The sequence below is a fragment of the Barbus barbus genome (genome assembly GCF_936440315.1).
Source record: "Barbus barbus genome assembly, chromosome: 22".
Classification (NCBI taxonomy): Eukaryota; Metazoa; Chordata; class Actinopteri; order Cypriniformes; family Cyprinidae; genus Barbus; species Barbus barbus.
In genome coordinates, this window is record NC_136750.1 from 1170349 (window position 1) to 1192828 (window position 22480).

Sequence of the window (22480 nt, forward strand, 5' to 3'; positions counted from 1 at the left end):
ATAAATCTGAAATAAAAATGACATAACTAAAAACTTTTAGTCTTGTTTAGATCTAGTCAATGTATTAATGCAATTATATATATATATATATATATATATATATATATATATATATATACACAGTAGATAGATAGATAGATAGATAGATAGATAGATAGATAGATAGATAGATAGATAGATAGATAGATAGATAGATAGATAGATAGATAGATAGATAGATAGATTTCCACACCCTGGAAAGTGCAGTGATTTGGTGTATTTATAGTCTCCTGTCTTGCTATTCTTGCACAGGGAACATGTATTTCCTTTCGTACAGTTACAGTAAACAAGGCCATTATATTGCAGCAGTTTAATTTAGTGAGTGTTTGTGTCCCTGGCCTGTCCTCTCGGGCGAAATCATCCGTCAGGGTGAAACTCCCTGCAGGTGCGTCTTAAGAGCACCAGGCTCTTACTGAGCTGTCAGAAACACAGACACATTTTGTTTTCCTCTGCCGGAGGCATCAATTAGTGCTGCTGCAGAAAAGTGTTGGAGACACATCCACAACACGCTGGTGTTCAGACCGACCGCCAGACCGGTTTATGGTGAGGTTAAGCACGTGGGAAAGACTTTCCCAAACAGACTCGCTAATTAACATTTTAATGAATTAGCACAGCAGCTACAGAGTCCCAGCATCCATCAGAACCAAATAATACACTAATTATATAAATAAACTAGTAATAATATACATTATTGTGTTAAACATGTTAAACAGATTTAATGGATAATTTGTGAAAACTCTTTCATATTTCATAGATCTTTACGTATAAATAAATGAAGAAATATTATACATATATATGTGTGTGTGTGTGTGTGTGTATATATAACATTAATGTGGTGGCTGCAATAAAAACTTTTTTCATGACGGATTTATTCAAAATAAATAAAGCTGGGAAGGGAAGGGATAATAATAAAAAATATTAAACGTGATACTATAAAGAAACCTGTTGTTTTCAACATTTAAAATAAAATTAAAAAATAAACTACATTTGAGAAAAAATATTAAATGTGATTCTATAAGTTAAAAAAATATATATAATTATATAAAATTATATTAATTAAAACTTAAATACTCAAAAAAGTTTTAATGTAATGCATTAATGTAATATACATACATAAATACAAAGGGAAGGGAAGGGAGATTTTTAAAAATCGACTGACAACCCTCATCATTCTGAATGCAGTAAAAACTTTAATATGATTTCTACAGGAAATCTTCTGGAAAGAACAGAACATGATGATCAGATCTCAGCGGCGTTTATCTGGAACTCGGTGTTCCTCGGTGAGCTGATGATGGTTCTAGTTTCTCATCTCATCTGCTTTCTAAACGAGCATCAGCCCGAGTGAAATATGAGCAGAACATTGAGCTCTGAGAAACAGAAGATCAGAAGAGACATCAGCAGCAATGCTGCAACCGTTTGTCAAGAACACAAACAAATCCCATCTTCAAATGCTGAACGCATCTCAGCCAGCAGTAAGCCAGCAATCACAGGCCGCTAATGAGGCATATTACCTAAAACAAATCAAAACCTGAAGAAGAAAAAAATCTAGTTTGCTCAAGACAATAGTCCGTACTGACATTTCTAGAGCATTTCTGCATTATAGCGAGAACATTTCTGTTTCAAACACAGCGAGTGGAGAGCAGACGAGGAGACGTTGATCTTTCTGGACTGATCTGTTAAGAAGCAAGACGCTTCTGTAATTTCCATAGCAATCAGGTGAGATAATGCTGTGGCATGCATCAAAGCTTATTAAAACACACTTCCATTGATTGGCAAATGTGAACACATCACAGGATGCAGAACTCTCTACTGGACAGAGTATGTTAATACTGCACAAAATCACATTCAGATGCTGAAACAAGCTTCATGTTTCCAAAGCTCATGTTTTAATAGGGCTGAACATTAGTGATAATAACCAGCAACACGGCAGTTTACACACCAGAACTTATGAGGATTATAAAAACTGTGTATAGTAGCTGCATAAAATCACTTCAGATAGAAATAATGTTTGTGCTGTGAGGACAATTTTTTTTTTATTGTTATTATTATTATTATTATTATTATTAAATATTTTGTACTACTACTACTACTGATAGTAACATTATTATTATTATTATTATAATTGTTATTATGTAAATACTTGTCACGTTTCTGATCTGTTCTTGTTTAGTTATGTCTCTGTCAGCCTTCCTAGTTTGTCCCATGATTATTAGTTAATTAGCTCCACATCTGTTTCTGTTCTCCCTTGATTATGTCTAGCCTTTAAAGCCTGTGTTCTCCCCTGTTCCCTTGTCTGCTATTATATGTGTTACAGCAGCCTGAATCGTCGTGAGTAAAGATTCTTGTTTTGGATATACCTGCCTGCCGTGTACCTCTTGGGAGTACTAACGTAACAGAATAGCGGACCCACAAAGTCTATTTAGCTATTTAGGTCTACTACTACTAATAATAATGTCAAAATACTAATAATATAGTAATGATAATTGGTATAAAACAGAAATATAAGAAATATTATCTTAATAACATTATTATTAGTATTATTGGAAACAAGAACATCAGAGTTTTCACAAAATACATATTTGCTTACATCTGACCAGTGACCAAGAAAACATGCAGAATCAGAAATATTTCTCGTTATTCTATATGATACAAAATCAAGTAATGGAAAGAACTTTTAAAAAGGATAAACATAATAACATAAATGATTTAAGTCCATTTAGCTCCCTTAAACTACACTGACAGTTTAACGGGAGTAGTTTCAATCCCTTCATTAATATTTAGACATTTAAACCTAATGATCGACCTTGGACTTCCAGCCGAAAGCCGCAGTCATCCACCATTTCCCTTATTGTCACGGCCCAGGCTTTTAGTCCAACGAGCTCAGGAATTAGTGGCTTTGCCCATTAGTCGTTTAATTGCTTCTGGACGAGTGACATGCATACAGAATTACAGACTGACTGAAGGGTCAAAGGGGATGAATTTATAGCGATTAATGAGACCACGGCTCGTTCGCTGGTGTCGCTTCAACCTACCAGCAGCTCTCGCTAAAATCATTCCTTCTAAAACAGAAACTACAGCAGATGAAAACCATCCATTTACACTTATACCACTTTTAGCCAATGCTTACACACATTTTATCAGTTCATTTCCCGCAAGTTTAATACTGCTGGTCAAACTACAGAAATGTTCAAATATCCAAGCGAAATGTTATTGCAAACAAATAAATAAATAAGAATATGTTGCATGCTATTAAATATTTAATACATATTAAAAAAAAAAAAAAAAAAAATTAAGCATGTAACAGCAGTTTTCTGTATTTATTTAACACAAAAAAAAAAATCATATTTATATATTGCATTATATCACAAAAACTACAAAAAACAAGTTATGGCCATTGAAAAACCCATAATTATCCACTGTTCAAGCTTTATTGTCCACTTATAAGTAATAAAGAGCACATTTAGAGGCTAGTCTAAAAGGCTCATCGACCAACTCAATGAAAAAGCTTCATCTTTCTGTTCTATTCTGAAGATTACAGTAGTTTATGTAATAATAATTGGGAAAATTGGCTTTGCTATTTTCAGTCTGCGCTTGTGGAGTGAAGAAACACTGGCTGCAGGAGTGACTTTTGACAGACGATAAGAGAGTTGTATTTTTTTCCGTTGTGTAATTATCAGCCTCGCAGGATGTTTGACAGTCAAGTTCAGATAGGAATCTGTCTCATTTTCAGTAAAGGAGCATGCTGTCAGAGCCGTGGCCAGCGCTTACGACTCAGGGTTGAGTCGAGGACAGACGCCCAAAGCGTCGCTCGCATCACCTGAAGATCAGCAGAGTAACATGAGGAAAACTCCTCCGCTTAAACACAGATGTCAGCACGACTCAGAGCAGGTGGTGATGTTTAGCAATATTTACTGCTGACATATTTTAAAGTGTATATTCCTTTCATTTTACCATTGAGTGCTGCTCAATTCATACGCGCAGGAGAAGGGATTACATCTGTCTTCATCAATAAGCAGGTTTACATTTATGCATTTATCAACATTAATGTTTTCATTTTCAGTCACAACTTTTGTTTTGCTTATTTTCAATTTGCAATTGTTATAGCTGTAAAAAGCACACTGAATTCAATCATTAAATATACTGTACTGTAAAAAATACTGTACTTCGATAAACATTTTACATTCACATGTTCATTATAATTATCATTTACATTCACCTAATGAACTTAATTTATATTATTTAATCTTATCCCTCTAGTCTATCTTTACAATTATTTGTAATTAACTTATACTGTAATTTTGTCGTCTTCTTTCCTTTTAAAAAAAAGCAAATAAAAAACAATGCCAAAATGTTTTATAGTTGTAGAAAATATATTAAAATGAACTCTGACTACTCAAATAAACATTTTCAGCTGTTTACTGTAAAATATTGTATAGTTCATCAGTAAATGATTTTACATTAATGCTTTTATTGTCATAAAAAAATTCACTGATTTAATTTTTGTTATTTAACCATATTTTTTTTTATCAATTTAACCCCATCGTATTTATAATTAATCATTATTAGATTATACTGTAATTTAGAATTTTTATTTCCTTTTAATAAAAGGCAAATAAAAACAGCAACACAACAATATTATTTTGCATTGTTTTTAATTAGCAATTTGTAATTTTTACAGTTTTAAAAATCCAATCTGACCACTGAAATCAACATTTTATACTTTTTTACTGTAAAATAGTGTACTTCATCAATAAACAATTTAAATTTATTATCACTGGCATTTTAATGTGATCTTAATTTATTATTATTATTTTTTTGTTTGTTTGTTTGTTTTAGAATTTAACCTTAACACTTTTGCTTTTCTTTATAATTAATTATAATAAAATACTACTGTATTTTGTCTTTATTCTTGAAATTAAAAATTAAAAATAGCAACACAAAAGCAATATTGTTTTGCAATGTTATAGTTGTAAAAAGCACAGTAAAACTGATCCTTACCACTCAATGCGTATTACTATAAAATACTGTACATCACAGAACACCATGGTGCCATGCCTAAAGCACAAGCATCTTTCTGGAAGATCTCTAACCAGAGAGTCTAAAAGTGGGATTTTCCGCTCTCTGCTCTGCCTGACGTGGTGCAGCTTGAATAATTAATCTTGGCTCTGGTCAGCATCTCTTTCATCACGCTCTGCCTGAAGCTGACACCTGTGATCCAGAGACAGTGACGGGAACAAGAGCAGGACGGGACGGACAGAGAGGGGTGCCAGTCATGCATACAGGGCCAGCTGGCCCAGCAAGGTGACGCTGACAGTGTACTGTAACAGCCACGGCGAGCAGAGCGTGATCCATTCAAAACAGAACAGAAGACCTGTTTATGTGTCTATTTACACATATAATAATAATAATTGCTGCTAGTGCTACTACTACTAATAGTAACATTATTATTATTATTATTATCATCATCAACATTATAATAATTGACTTGATGTAAATAATAATAATAATAAAAATGGACTTAATTATTATTACTACAATTATTACTATAATTATTATTATTATTACTATAATGTTATTTATCATGATGATGATGATGATGATGATTATTATTATTATTAGTATTATTATTATTGTTGTTGTTGTTATTACAACAAAAATAGCAGTGACAACAACACTACTACTACTACTACTACTACTAATAATAATAATAATAAATGGACTTATTATTATTATTATTATTATTATTATTATTATATAACATCCAGCTAATTTATACAATGGCAAAAGAAAACGCTTACTACTTTTGAGCTTTTGTTAAAATGCAGAATCTGATTTTTTCCCCTTCCATTTTACATCATAGCATCACTTTGATTTACATTTCAGCTCATTTTCATTTTTAAATAGGGATTTTAGATGCCAGACTTTTTCAGCAGCCTCGAAAGAATGGATTGATGCCATGTGTTCCAGCACAAGCCAATAGAGGATCGTAATATTTTAACATGCTTTTTGAAACCAATGTTCAATTGTCACTCATTTAAAAATGCCTTCAACATTGATATAAAACGGCAAAGCTACTGTTTCATGATTCAACCTCCCATGACCACAATTTGGTCCAAAACATCCATGTAGAGCATATTAATCTCATCCACCTCTTTCCATTCGCACAGATGTAATAAAAGACTGGAAGAGCCGATTGAGAGGCTTTAAAGGTTAAAGGCTACCTGTGCCGTGCTGCTTAAGCTCTGACTATTACAGTTCTATCAGCAGCCACATTATGAGATCATTGAAAACTGGGTCACCCTGTGATATCGCAGTGCTAGGATGGATGTTGTTCAGCCTCGCTTGTTTCAAGAAACCGTGTTATTTTCAAGGACATTGCATATACAGTCATGCACATCGCACAGCACAGTTATTGTATGTGATGGACGCTCGGAGATTACGGTATGAAAAATGCTCTCCGGATCACATTACTCATTCAGTTGCTGTTGTAGTTAAGGCTGATAAAAGCATGTGTGGCTCTCCGTGTGCTAAGCATGCTTGAGAATCAATTAGCTCATGTAAAGAGTCATTCGGCCATTTCTCACCCCATTAAGTTCAGCCCAGTGGTTTGATTCATTGCATAAAGATGCGCCATGACCCATCCCATGCACGCTCATCAGAGCGACAGATCAGAGCCGTTTTCACATGCAATCATCAGCCTGGCCGGCGAAAGAGAGAAAGAGCGACGGGGACAGAGAGACGGGAGACAGAGGAGGTGTCATCGCTTTCAATGCATGTGCAGGAAATGTGTCTCAATGCATCGCTATTCTCTGTGCAAACAGGTATATCTGAGGTCCTGTTTAATAAGGCAAAAGCTGAAGCTCCAAAGACACTGGTAGATTTTGCAGGCATATTTTTATAAGCGCTCAGGTAAAACAAGAGTTTCAGAAAACAAACCCTGAAATCTCTGGGAAAGGATTGCATCATTTCAAAACAAACATCATTGTGAATATACTGTAATAAAGGGGCGTGACGTCAGGAATAAAAACAAAAACTATGCCATTATTTAGTCACCTATTTCAAAGCCAAAATTCAATGAGGGGCTACTATGATGCTCCAAAAAATACAAAAACACAATAAAAGCGCCATACAAATGCAAGTTAAAGCTTTAAAGGTTCAATGCAATTTAAGCTTAACCAGTAGAATTATTTGACATAATGTTGATCATTTTACAATTGTTCTCAGAGCCATAATTTATTTGCATTTTATATGTATATATTTTTTTAACATTTACAGACTGGCTCCATTCACTTCCATTGCAAGTTAAATAATACATATTAAAAAAAAAAAAAAAAAAAATTAAGCATGTAACAGCAGTTTTCTGTATTTATTTAACACAAAAAAAAAAATCATATTTATATATTGCATTATATCACAAAAACTACAAAAAACAAGTTATGGCCATTGAAAAACCCATAATTATCCACTGTTCAAGCTTTATTGTCCACTTATAAGTAATAAAGAGCACATTTAGAGGCTAGTCTAAAAGGCTCATCGACCAACTCAATGAAAAAGCTTCATCTTTCTGTTCTATTCTGAAGATTACAGTAGTTTATGTAATAATAATTGGGAAAATTGGCTTTGCTATTTTCAGTCTGCGCTTGTGGAGTGAAGAAACACTGGCTGCAGGAGTGACTTTTGACAGACGATAAGAGAGTTGTATTTTTTTCCGTTGTGTAATTATCAGCCTCGCAGGATGTTTGACAGTCAAGTTCAGATAGGAATCTGTCTCATTTTCAGTAAAGGAGCATGCTGTCAGAGCCGTGGCCAGCGCTTACGACTCAGGGTTGAGTCGAGGACAGACGCCCAAAGCGTCGCTCGCATCACCTGAAGATCAGCAGAGTAACATGAGGAAAACTCCTCCGCTTAAACACAGATGTCAGCACGACTCAGAGCAGGTGGTGATGTTTAGCAATATTTACTGCTGACATATTTTAAAGTGTATATTCCTTTCATTTTACCATTGAGTGCTGCTCAATTCATACGCGCAGGAGAAGGGATTACATCTGTCTTCATCAATAAGCAGGTTTACATTTATGCATTTATCAACATTAATGTTTTCATTTTCAGTCACAACTTTTGTTTTGCTTATTTTCAATTTGCAATTGTTATAGCTGTAAAAAGCACACTGAATTCAATCATTAAATATACTGTACTGTAAAAAATACTGTACTTCGATAAACATTTTACATTCACATGTTCATTATAATTATCATTTACATTCACCTAATGAACTTAATTTATATTATTTAATCTTATCCCTCTAGTCTATCTTTACAATTATTTGTAATTAACTTATACTGTAATTTTGTCGTCTTCTTTCCTTTTAAAAAAAAGCAAATAAAAAACAATGCCAAAATGTTTTATAGTTGTAGAAAATATATTAAAATGAACTCTGACTACTCAAATAAACATTTTCAGCTGTTTACTGTAAAATATTGTATAGTTCATCAGTAAATGATTTTACATTAATGCTTTTATTGTCATAAAAAAATTCACTGATTTAATTTTTGTTATTTAACCATATTTTTTTTTATCAATTTAACCCCATCGTATTTATAATTAATCATTATTAGATTATACTGTAATTTAGAATTTTTATTTCCTTTTAATAAAAGGCAAATAAAAACAGCAACACAACAATATTATTTTGCATTGTTTTTAATTAGCAATTTGTAATTTTTACAGTTTTAAAAATCCAATCTGACCACTGAAATCAACATTTTATACTTTTTTACTGTAAAATAGTGTACTTCATCAATAAACAATTTAAATTTATTATCACTGGCATTTTAATGTGATCTTAATTTATTATTATTATTTTTTTGTTTGTTTGTTTGTTTTAGAATTTAACCTTAACACTTTTGCTTTTCTTTATAATTAATTATAATAAAATACTACTGTATTTTGTCTTTATTCTTGAAATTAAAAATTAAAAATAGCAACACAAAAGCAATATTGTTTTGCAATGTTATAGTTGTAAAAAGCACAGTAAAACTGATCCTTACCACTCAATGCGTATTACTATAAAATACTGTACATCACAGAACACCATGGTGCCATGCCTAAAGCACAAGCATCTTTCTGGAAGATCTCTAACCAGAGAGTCTAAAAGTGGGATTTTCCGCTCTCTGCTCTGCCTGACGTGGTGCAGCTTGAATAATTAATCTTGGCTCTGGTCAGCATCTCTTTCATCACGCTCTGCCTGAAGCTGACACCTGTGATCCAGAGACAGTGACGGGAACAAGAGCAGGACGGGACGGACAGAGAGGGGTGCCAGTCATGCATACAGGGCCAGCTGGCCCAGCAAGGTGACGCTGACAGTGTACTGTAACAGCCACGGCGAGCAGAGCGTGATCCATTCAAAACAGAACAGAAGACCTGTTTATGTGTCTATTTACACATATAATAATAATAATTGCTGCTAGTGCTACTACTACTAATAGTAACATTATTATTATTATTATTATCATCATCAACATTATAATAATTGACTTGATGTAAATAATAATAATAATAAAAATGGACTTAATTATTATTACTACAATTATTACTATAATTATTATTATTATTACTATAATGTTATTTATCATGATGATGATGATGATGATGATTATTATTATTATTAGTATTATTATTATTGTTGTTGTTGTTATTACAACAAAAATAGCAGTGACAACAACACTACTACTACTACTACTACTACTAATAATAATAATAATAAATGGACTTATTATTATTATTATTATTATTATTATTATTATATAACATCCAGCTAATTTATACAATGGCAAAAGAAAACGCTTACTACTTTTGAGCTTTTGTTAAAATGCAGAATCTGATTTTTTCCCCTTCCATTTTACATCATAGCATCACTTTGATTTACATTTCAGCTCATTTTCATTTTTAAATAGGGATTTTAGATGCCAGACTTTTTCAGCAGCCTCGAAAGAATGGATTGATGCCATGTGTTCCAGCACAAGCCAATAGAGGATCGTAATATTTTAACATGCTTTTTGAAACCAATGTTCAATTGTCACTCATTTAAAAATGCCTTCAACATTGATATAAAACGGCAAAGCTACTGTTTCATGATTCAACCTCCCATGACCACAATTTGGTCCAAAACATCCATGTAGAGCATATTAATCTCATCCACCTCTTTCCATTCGCACAGATGTAATAAAAGACTGGAAGAGCCGATTGAGAGGCTTTAAAGGTTAAAGGCTACCTGTGCCGTGCTGCTTAAGCTCTGACTATTACAGTTCTATCAGCAGCCACATTATGAGATCATTGAAAACTGGGTCACCCTGTGATATCGCAGTGCTAGGATGGATGTTGTTCAGCCTCGCTTGTTTCAAGAAACCGTGTTATTTTCAAGGACATTGCATATACAGTCATGCACATCGCACAGCACAGTTATTGTATGTGATGGACGCTCGGAGATTACGGTATGAAAAATGCTCTCCGGATCACATTACTCATTCAGTTGCTGTTGTAGTTAAGGCTGATAAAAGCATGTGTGGCTCTCCGTGTGCTAAGCATGCTTGAGAATCAATTAGCTCATGTAAAGAGTCATTCGGCCATTTCTCACCCCATTAAGTTCAGCCCAGTGGTTTGATTCATTGCATAAAGATGCGCCATGACCCATCCCATGCACGCTCATCAGAGCGACAGATCAGAGCCGTTTTCACATGCAATCATCAGCCTGGCCGGCGAAAGAGAGAAAGAGCGACGGGGACAGAGAGACGGGAGACAGAGGAGGTGTCATCGCTTTCAATGCATGTGCAGGAAATGTGTCTCAATGCATCGCTATTCTCTGTGCAAACAGGTATATCTGAGGTCCTGTTTAATAAGGCAAAAGCTGAAGCTCCAAAGACACTGGTAGATTTTGCAGGCATATTTTTATAAGCGCTCAGGTAAAACAAGAGTTTCAGAAAACAAACCCTGAAATCTCTGGGAAAGGATTGCATCATTTCAAAACAAACATCATTGTGAATATACTGTAATAAAGGGGCGTGACGTCAGGAATAAAAACAAAAACTATGCCATTATTTAGTCACCTATTTCAAAGCCAAAATTCAATGAGGGGCTACTATGATGCTCCAAAAAATACAAAAACACAATAAAAGCGCCATACAAATGCAAGTTAAAGCTTTAAAGGTTCAATGCAATTTAAGCTTAACCAGTAGAATTATTTGACATAATGTTGATCATTTTACAATTGTTCTCAGAGCCATAATTTATTTGCATTTTATATGTATATATTTTTTTAACATTTACAGACTGGCTCCATTCACTTCCATTGCAAGTTACTCACTGTAACTCAGACTTTTATAAGTGGAAATTAATCAGCATTTTGAAACAAATATAGTTGGTTGTGTTTTACTTAGAAAAAAAATAAAAATAGTGCATACGGGCTTGGAATTGGCATGAGAGTAAATGATGAGACAATTTTCATTTTTAAGTGAACTAATCCATTTAACTCAACTGAAAATCTTTGCCTCAGCACCCAGAAGCCTCTAATGGCCATGCACTAAAGATGGAGGACATGGTGTGAGCCAAAGTGGGAGCTAATCCATGGCTTTCTCCAGCATCAACACCACCTTGAAGAGTCTGGAGAAGAGTGTGATGAAGCTGGAAGCTCACAGCATTTGGTGGTTGGTCAGGTTTCACCCAAAGGCCTTTCCAAACAAGCTGTTGAAATCAGACTCGGATAATAAATCACTGCTTCGTCATCATCAGACTGGCTCTCTCTGAAGACCGGCTGATGCACTCGTTCCTGAGGTGACACTCATTAATTTAAGAAATTCATTTGAGCGAAGGAAATGAGGTCAAGAGAAAATGGAAATGGGTCTTTGAAAGAGGGTAAAGTAAGAGGAACGGACAGAGCCAGGGTTTGGCTGGATGCTCTGGTTTCTGACCTGACCGCGAGGCTGATTTCTCCTGCCTGGATGGCCGAGCCACCGTTAACAGGCTCCTGGCTTCACCAAAGCCTCCCCGTAATCTCCAGCAAATTGAGTCTGCTGCTGCCTGCTGGGAAACGGGATCGGATCAACACTGCACCGGCCGTCTAAAGAGAACCAGTAAACAGGTCTGTCTCTTTTAGAGCAGGTAACGGGTTTTGAGAGGTAGAAAACACTGAGTAAAGCCCATCCACACGTTTAACCACAACCAATGCTGGGAAGGTTACTTTGGAAATGAAATGCATTTACATTAACATTACATTTAGTCATGTAGCAGACACTTTTATCCAAAGCGACTTACAAATGAAGAAGACCTCAGATTTAAAATCATAACAAGAAATAGTTTAATAGCTATGATACTGTTTTTGAAATCTAATCTTTGCAGAGCTATGACAGGAAACACATGCTAACAATGCTTTGGAAAAAACTGTTAATCTTAAAAAAAATAAAGCATGCTCATATACCCAAATATGAAATAAAACAGGTAACGAATAAGCATGTGTTCTGTTCTGTGTCCTAAGCTCCTGAAAAATTATATATAACTTGCTCAGTCTAAACTGACTTTCATTTTCAGCTGACATCAGAAATCCTGCTTGTTACGCAACATTTCACAAGCGATTCCAGATGGATAAAATCAAGTCCTGTCCAACATCTTCTCTCGTTAAATATCCCGTTTCATATATATGTCAGATTAGAAAAGTGAAATGGGTTTTGAATTTAACCGCTGGCATTCTGTTACTGTAAAGCCCCTTTTCACCTGTACAGACGGTGTGTGGCATTGAAGAGGAATTAGCCTGCGGCACTGTCTTTGCAGATGGGACTGATGCTGTTTGATCAGGGGAGCTCCTTTGGCTTGATTGTGCCTTAAAAGTGCTATAGATCTCTACAAGGATCCAACATGACCGTTGGGAACAGATATGGGATGCATATATGCATCATAATCATGTTAAAAGGAATAGTTCACCTAAAATTTAAAATTGAGTCATCAATTATTCCCTCTGATGTCAACGCGTATGACTTTCTTGCATGAAACACAAAAGGTGAAATGTTTCAAGCAATTACAATTAATGATGACTGGAGCTTCCAAGCTTCAAAAAAAGACAAAAAAGTACCATAAAGACATCATGAAAATGAACTCTGAAGTCTTCAATAGTCGTGATTAGTTTGTGTCATGATCAGAACAACAGTTGTTATTGACTTATAATCTTTCCCTCAATTAATGTGCTACCTGAATCAGTTGAGTTGAATTCAAATGCTGAATCAGTAACATTCATGAATCAGTCATTCAGACTAATATACTATATATTAGTATTGCCACAATATTGCTATTTTGAAGCAACTTTGTTGTTGTTATTTCTAAGGCAGAAATATATTATGCTGTAATAACTGATTATATAATAAATATTGTAAATCAGGAAACTAGATTAGGTGAAATAAATGCATGTGTATCAGTTGACATTCTCTTGATTTGTGCTTATAAGTGCAGTAACTCTGATGTAATCATGGTCAGTAATCACAATACAAATTTTAATAACTGTAATAATCGGTTTAATTGGCTGTCTGTGAAACAAGTCTGAAGAATTAACTGAAGAAAACAAAACAAAACAAAAAACTCAAGCTTTTATTTTGGCGGAAAACTGCAGGAAAGCCTTTTAAGTGTGTATGCCAGCAGGTGTACAAACTCTTTTCAATACAACCCTGCTGAAATGCCATAATCATCTGTTAACAAAAAAAAAAAGTTGAAAAATATGCAAATTCACAAAATAAAGCACAACTGACGCACATTACGTTCCCAAGTGCATCTCGCAGCACATGCAACGATGGAGTTTGCAGCATTTACTGCGAAACGAGGCTTTCTATTTGCATGTAAATGAAAAGAAAGCGCAATTGGTACCAGCGTATCAATAGTGAAGTGAAGTGACATACTGCCAAGTATGGTGACACATACTTGGAATTCGTGCTCTGCATTTAACCCATCCAATGTGCACACACACATCAGTGAACACACACACACACACACCGTGAACACACACCCGGAGCAGTGGGCAGCCATTTATGCTGTGGCGCCCGGGGAGCAGTTGGGGGTTCGGTGCCTTGCTCAAGGGTCTCACCTCAGTCGTGGTATTGAGGGTGGAGAGAGCGCTGGACATTCACTCCCCCCACCTACGATCCCTGCCGGCCCGAGACTCGAACCCACAACCTTTGGATTACAAGTCCGACTCTCTAACCATTAGGCCACGACTTCCCTCAATACTGCAGAACATGAATACTGAAACAATTTTAAATATTTAGAATTGATATGAATACTTTTTGAAGCTTGAAAGCTTCAGTCCTAATTCATCGTAATTGAATAAAAAAGTGCATTCTTGAAAATCCCTACTTTGTGTTTGAAAAGAAGAAAGAATATCATACGAGTTTTGAGTGACTCCAGTGTGAATGAATGATGACAGAATGTCAATTTTGGGGCAAACGATTCCTTTAATGAGTCGACCTATTATTACTTTAGAGAGGACATTAGAAGAGTATGGAGCAAATTTTGTGCCAATATTCACCAAACAAATCCAGTATTTTGCACAACACAATCTGCTTTGCAAAGAAAAACTTGACTTTCAAACAAACACAAAGTGATTTGCAAATACAAAACTTGAAAGAAAATGCATACGTATGGACAAATATATGTATTGTGTGTTACAACTGTGACACTCATTTGCCTTTTTATGAGGAAACTTGGCTTGATTTTCTCACAAATGCGTGTTGGCAGATTTTTTCTCACAAATGCGTGCAGGCTGATTATCTCACAAATGCGTGCAGGCTGATTTTCTCACAAATGCGTGCAGGCTGATTATCTCACACGAGTGCAATTGAGCAACTTTCTTTTCCAAAAACAGCAGATGGCGCTGTCGGTCAATTTACGCTAGTCTCCTGAGACCTGAAACACCTCTTTACCTTTTCAGACCAATATGAGTGGGGAACAGGTGAGTTTCTGTCTTACTGTCTCTATAATTAACCATATAGATGTTTTCACAAAGCGGCCCTACTACAATGTCAGTAAAATTAACAACAAGTGCTATAAAGTTGTTAACATGATTGATTAGTTCAAATTAATTATTAGATTATTAATTTGATTATTAATAATAATTAATTATTAATTATAGAGGCAGTAAGACAGAAACTCACCTGTTCCCACTCATATTGGTATGAAAAGGTAAAGAGGTGTTTCAGGTCTCAGGAGACTAGCGTAAATTGACCGACAGCGCCATCTGCTGTTTTTGGAAAAGAAAGTTGCTCAATTGCACTCGTGTGAGATAATCAGCCTGCACGCATTTGTGAGAAAATCAGCCTGCATGCATTTGTGAGAAAATCAGCCTGCACGCATTTGTGAGAAAATCAGCCTGCACGCATTTGTGAGTCTCACAGTTGTAACACACAATACATATATTTGTCCATACCTCTGCATTTTCTCTCAAATAAAGTTCTGTGTTTGCAAATCACTTTGTGTTTGCTTGAGAGTCGAGTTTTTCTTTGCAAAGCAGATTGTGTTTATTTGCAAATCACTGGATTTGTTGGATGAATATTGGCACAAAATACGCTCCATAGAAGAGGCCGAGCCGTTTGGTCTGAAATCTCAACTTTCAGAAAGCCATGTTTGCCATTGCATCACACCCTCTGCTTCTGTGTGATAAACCAATCTCTCAAATTACTGAGCTCAGGCACAGACACTTACCCAAGCTGCAGACACTGCACTGGAGCAAAGATAAGTGCTCTTTGTCCAAATGACACTCGTCCCTCTCATTACATGCTGTGAGACACAAGTCTCCTCTCAGTATTGTGTCTTTCAGTCTCCGTTTACTTTCTTTCTCTCTCTCGTTCCTCCCTAGAAAGAATGGGGCTTTTTTTCACTCTCTTCTGACACTTCATTTCAAGCATTTGTATTTTCGGACAATCCATAGACGTCTTGTGAGGGCCCGTTATGCACCGGGGCCGTTTAACTGTAATGGGAGTGTTTATGTTATCGATGGTTTTTGCATGTTGCTCTCTGCACCACAGAGAATTCAGAAGCCAATCGGCTCGCTGAGGACAGCGGCAGTGAATCGACTCACTAATGAAATATATCGATCATCAAATTCAACGCAACTACTTGCTGACTCCAGGGGGAGCGCTGTCTGTTTCAATCAGCATGATAATGCTACGCTTAAACAAAGGCCAATAAAACTCTTGCATGTGGAGCATGATCTTATAACAATATTGTGAATAATATAATATGCTTAGTGCATATAGATGTTTAATCCAAATCAATTTACAGTAGGGCAGTTTCAATGAGTCCCTTTGGAGCAGCTATGGGTTAAGTGGTTTGCTCAAGCACACGATGGCGGTAGAACAGAAACAGGGTCTATAGTTAATGGATTACCTCTAAGTGGGATCAAACCTGCTGATTTACAGTTAAAAGCCTGAATGAGGATACCAGTAAGTGCCTTAAATTTATCAAGACAAGCACCAGAATTGGCACGCCTATAGAAATGGATTCAACAATGATATATTGCATCAATCAATCAATCAAAAAATAAAATAAATAAATAAACTTTTGCTTTAAATTTAACTTTGCTAAGATTAGTAAATTAAAGAAACAACAAATACTTCATTTTAAAAGCATTTATTAATCTGGGTCAATGTGAATATATAAAATTGTTGATAATGTTCATTTGTAATACATGCTATTTAATTTATTCAACTAGAAATATATATAAAAAAATGCATTCGTATATTTAGAAATTAATGTTAACCTAGATCAGGGTTATTATTGTTAATTAAAAATAGAACAAACAAAAATTGAAGCCATAAAAAACAACAACAAAAAAAATGTACTTTGGTTAACTTTGTTAACATTTGTAAATAAATTAAATAAATATACTACATATTAACAGCATTTATTAATGTAGGTTAGCATCAATATATAAAATTGTTGATAATGTTCATTTAACTAATTTAATTTATTTAACTAAAAATATTAAAAATGCACGAGCATATTTAGAAATGAATGTTAACCTATATCAGGGTTGTTAAAGTTAATTGAAACTAAAACCACTTGAAATTAATATAAATGTTAACTAAAATAAAAAATAAAAACAATTTTTATTTAGGCTATTTCAGCAACATTTCTCAATTCAATTTAGCTTACTTTGATATACTTAAATAGCCAAAATAAAAATAAAACATTGAATAAATCTATACACACATACCTATAAAAGAGCAAAAACTTCTAAAAATGACAAAATCATAACTAAATGACTAAATGTGTAACTAAAATGAAAATGAAAAATAAAAAAAAGATTCAAAATATTCATAAAAACTATAATAGTATCTCAGTGATACTAAAACAACACTGACCTATTAATAAATGCTGCAAAGGTATTGTTCATTCTTGTTTTGTCGGTAACAAATATAGACTTATTGTACCTAACTGCACAATTATTGTGAGAAAACAACGTTTTTGTTCAAAACGCTGTGGCAGAAATCATCCACTGACACGTCTAAATTGGGTCAGTTCAGAAGTCATCATCCGCCCATCATGTCGCTCCAAACTCGCATGACCTTTTAAGTTATGAGCTATTATCAGAGTGTCAAACGGTGATCACTAGCTGTCAAGTTTGGCTCGAATTTAGGAAAACTTTTTCCTTCAGTCATGTCTTATTTCATCTAGTGCACCAGTACTGTTCTCTCCAAAAAAGACAAAATGCATTGCTGCATTTATTTTTAATGCATCCCGGGCTGCTTAAACCATTCCTTTTGTATACATTACGTCTCCTACTCGAACGTCAGAGGAAAGAGAATGACAGCATTTCCCTCAGCGTTTGTTTGCAAGGATGATCTTAGCCTGCGGCGGTTAGCATTAATTAAAAAGTGCGGCAGCAAAAGCTTGGAGGGTTGAATTTGAGTTTGAGCGGATGGGAGGTGAAAAGACTTCAGACTCGTGCAAGATGCTAAATTCCTGCAGAATGACAGAACTGATGACTAATGCATAGCTGTTTATGCCGTTTTATGTAAGTTACTGGTACATAAGTTACATAAGTCTTTTCCATCTCAGCACAAACTTGCAGTACTTTGAAGTCAAACAGGGTTAAAGGGTATAAACACACATATACTCACACACACAGACATATGCTGTCAAACAACAAGAGCATCAATTCTCTGCAGCCTAGAGATGGTTTAACTGTAACCGTTTTTATCTAACGGGAAGAAAAGCAAATGTCTCTGCTAGCAAATCTACCTGTACTTGCTGGTGTGTCAGTACAACAAACACACACATGTTTGTTTTTCTATGATGGTGGGGACTTTCCTTTAACATCTACTGTTTTTATACAGAGCTAGGGTTATTTTCTACTCCCTAGAAACTTTTCTACATTTTAATAGGTTAATTGAGATATTATTTTGTATGTTTACTAAGCCATTTTCCTCTTAAGGACCATTGGAAATCCCAAAATGCATGTGACTTGAGGTTTTACAGTCCTTAGGGGGACATTCAGGTCCTCACAATGTTGGCAAAACCTCTCTCACACACACACACTCAGGCAGAGTCTTAACCCCATTATTGTGCATCCCTGAAGTATCGTTCAGCATTGAGTGTCATCCATCAGTTAGTCCTCTAAAACAGCCAAAAGAATTAAAGATTTTATCCGACATTCGCCATCTACACATCTTCCCCTGGACTGATCATCAATACTCCTTAATGTAAAGCTCTACAGCCATCTCATATTCTCTAACACACACTCTCTCTGTTCAGAACGCATACTCGTCTTGGAGTTTTTGACTTTATTTTTATCCTGATTCATATGTAGAGTGGGCGTAGAGTCATTTACCGGGCTACGCCGAGTCCTGGTGTTCATAAATAGCTGGACGGAGCATTATTCCCTCATCATCAATCACATTGGGGCACGAGGGAGAGACTCGAGGGGGTAGTTCTCCATGCCACACGGTCTGGAGGTGTGAGCTGGATGGGCTAATCTGGAGGGGAACAGATGCCGGTGCCCGGGGAGCTCGAAGGATGACGGATGGTTCGGGAAGGGCGAATTTTAGCTGGTGTGCTAGCCAGAGTGAACTGAAATATTTAATGTCCATATGGAGAGGGAGAGGAACTAAAGAATTCATTATTTTCTCTCATGCATGCGCAGACTTGTTCACTTTTCAACAATTTCTGGCCCGTTTCTGCACATGAATCTATTCAGCTGAAATGTGACATTGATGCAGACACACACTTGTCTTTTTTCTATGCCGTCAGCTCACTCCCAAACACAGAGCAAGGAACACACACACACACACACACACAACAGTGGAATCTTTTCATCGAGTAACCATGGCAGTTGGTAGAATACAGTAGGAATCCAGCCGATAACAAAGTGCTTACATAACTATTGCATTGCCAAGCTCGACTCCTACCTTGCGCACCTCTTTCCCTTCTTCTCTGCCTCTCACTTTTGTGTTCTCTTTCTATTTTTCTCACTCTGTATGCGTTCATTACATAATTTGGCATTCTGGAAAAGTGCACCTCGCCTTTGGATAAAAGAGATTAACCCCTCTCTTTTTGGTTCCCAAGGCGGTCAAATTCTCCGGTTGAGGCCGCTCGCTTTGGTTTCATAGGCTACATTGACTTCCCAGCTGCTTTAACCTGCCAGTCCAAACTGGAAAACATGCATTATTTATCTCCTGCCGGAGAAACCAGTCACCTGCAGTCCAAACTGTAGAAGGCAAGCAAACCTTACCTCCCGCAGTTCATGTGCCACGTCTTTCAGCTCCTTGAGGATTCCTTCCAGCTGCTTGATCACCATCTTCATGTGGCTGCGGATCTGTTCTCTCTGACTGGGGGTCTCAGAGGGTTCCCGGGCTGGAGCTCCGCTCTGGGACATCCTTCACAGGCTGCTCACGGGCCGGGGTGCAGACTGAGGGCAGGGGCGAGCCGAGCCACGATCCATGTCTGGGGCCTCCGGGAGCCGCAGTGCTACTGATCCGATCTGGGGCTCGGGCCACGTGGGAAGGGTTCAACATCTTAAATACGCCTGGGCAGCCAAGAGACCTCGCTGGGTCTGGGGTCAAGCCTCCTCTTGCTGTGTACGGCGGGGCATCTCGGGACAGACGCGGATGAAATAGAAGGTGCTGGAATCATTGAAGGATGATTGGGCTGTTAGATCCAAGAACACACACCAAACTCCAGGATGAAGAAGCGAAATGCGCAAGAAGCGTGGCTCATTTCACCCTTGCATGCGTGCACGTGCCAGTCCTTAGGTGTGACTTTGGATGGAAAGCGGTTGTCTATGATGCAGAATTCTTCTCTTCCATGAAGACATGGCAAGGAGAGCTGCACGAGCGACTTATCCACATAAAAATCCAATCCAGGAAGAAACGGAAACTCCTAAAAATGCCTTTCTTTCAGGGAAGACCGAAGTGCTTCTTTGTTTTAGATCTGCAATGTTTGTGTTCGGAATTAAAAAAAAAAAGTCAAACCAAAAGGTGAAATATTCCAACTTTAGTTTTCCTTGAACTGGATCTGGAAGAAAAGGAGAGAGAGAGAGGATGTTAATTCAGCCAAAAAGCCAGAGTGATTTTATATGCGTGTATATATGTGTTTGTCCTCTCGTGTCTGAAACGTTAAACCAAGGCAACGGACGTGATGCTTTCAGAGCGATTGCTAAAGTTGCAACTACACTTACAATAAGTGTTATGATGAACATTTCACACGTAATCCCCCGCGGGGTGTCAGACGGAATGGCGCATCCTTTCCTCTGGGTCAGAGAGACATTTCTCACCCATTTCGTTAAATGGCTGGATAAAGACGGATCTCAATCTAGCTTCCTTCGATTACGGGTGAAATCCAGTCATTAGCCTTTCTTCAAAAGCCATCAGAGCAGGTAAATTCCATGTCATTTGCTCCAGGAAGAAATGGAAGAGAATAAAAGAGGAGAACTTGACCCTTCAAGGCGCAGCCAAAAGAGACAATCTGACACAACACCTGGAAAGACAGGAAGGAGAGCAATTTCTCTGTTTATCTGGTAACGTCTCTCTCCGTCATTGTTTTCTCTCCCCCATGTTCAATTTTCTCAAACACATATCTTGATGTTCAAGCTTCGGTTTACTACACAAAATCAATTACAGACAGCAAAGAGAGACCAAGAAGAACAGATACAAATGAACACGCTCACCAAATTGAATCCCACCAGCCCCCGTGGAAACGCACTTCATAAAACAGTGGTCTCTGGCACGCTTTCTCGCTCTCACCTCTCCACTGGTCAGTGGTAGAAAGTGCGTGCAGGTTAGCCTTTCCTCCCTCCTGAGGAACGACGGGGATACAGTTTTCGGCTCGGCTGAGCTCGGCTCATCCTTCCCGTTTTGTTGCGGCATCAGTCACCATCACACACGCCGTCTTCTTCCCAATCACCCCCACTTCTCTCTCTCCCGTTCCCACACACAGTCCGACTCTTTTATGTCTTTCCTTTCAGCGTCCGTCCAGCCACACTCGCCCACCGTCAGAAGGAGGGTTCATTCAGAGCCGTCCTTTAGAGAGAAAGTGAAGCAGCAGCAGAGGAGGAGGAGTGAGGGAGGAGGTGGTGGATGAAAGACTGGCCCTGGTTCCCCTCTTTTCAAGCCCCGGCAGCCACAGCTTCTCCACTCCTGCTTCAAATCCTGGAAGTCCTCAGATGCTCTTGTTGCTGCGGCGACCGTTTCCACCTCGCATTCCGTCTCTCAGCCGTGGAGCAGACACCTCCTGTCGCCGTGACGACAGCCTCTGACTGAGGGAGGGATGCTGCCTTTGCCTCCGATTCGAAACCCTGTGGATACACGCGCACTCTGATCCCCTCTCTCTCTCTCTCTCTCAGTCCCTCCTGCCAGATGAAGGGGGAAGAGGCTGGAGTTTATGGAAAGGCTTTGGCTGCTAGTGAAGACGGCTCTCTCTCTGGCTCTGAGGGGGGGAAGGGGGGAGGGAATATGAGGTTTAAAGAGACAGTAGCGTGCTTCACACTGTATCTCTTTTATGTGTCTTCTTCTGTTTATTCATAGCCCTCTATTTTATTTATGAGTGCCTATAACCCTTCACCCAATATATGTTATAAATACCAAAAGTTCTAGTTTTTCATGAACATGTCATTGTATCATCATCAAATGTTGCAACTTATATATATATATATATATATATAAATAATTGCACTAGATACTAAGACTTGTTTTCTATTATGAATTTTCTATTTACATTTTTTCTTTTAAGCACACATCTAACAAGTATATGGTATGATATGTAAAGATAACAAATAAATATTTTAGAAATTTTCAGTAAATAGTGGAAATATTTTAAATATAAATAATTTTGACAATAATACTGAAAGTAATAATAAATGTCTTGTTGCTGAAGAACATTTAATTTCATGCAATTGTGTTTGTTTTTTTTCTCCCAA

General features: G+C 36.9%; 1 protein-coding gene across 1 annotated transcript in view; it reads right to left on the reverse strand.

Moving 5' to 3' along the window:
* LOC306888019 (inhibitory synaptic factor 1-like) overlaps window positions 1-21827 on the reverse strand; it is a 69606-nt gene extending 47779 nt beyond the window's left edge. The window contains exons 1-2 of the mRNA XM_079446113.1: window positions 20744-21827; window positions 19799-20580 (exon numbers count right to left, since the gene is read on the reverse strand). Coding sequence (XP_079302239.1) covers window positions 19799-19942 — 144 coding nt within the window. The 5' untranslated portion in view covers window positions 19943-20580; window positions 20744-21827. The remainder of the gene's footprint in view (window positions 1-19798; window positions 20581-20743) is intronic.
* Between the last annotated feature and the right edge of the window lie 653 nt (window positions 21828-22480).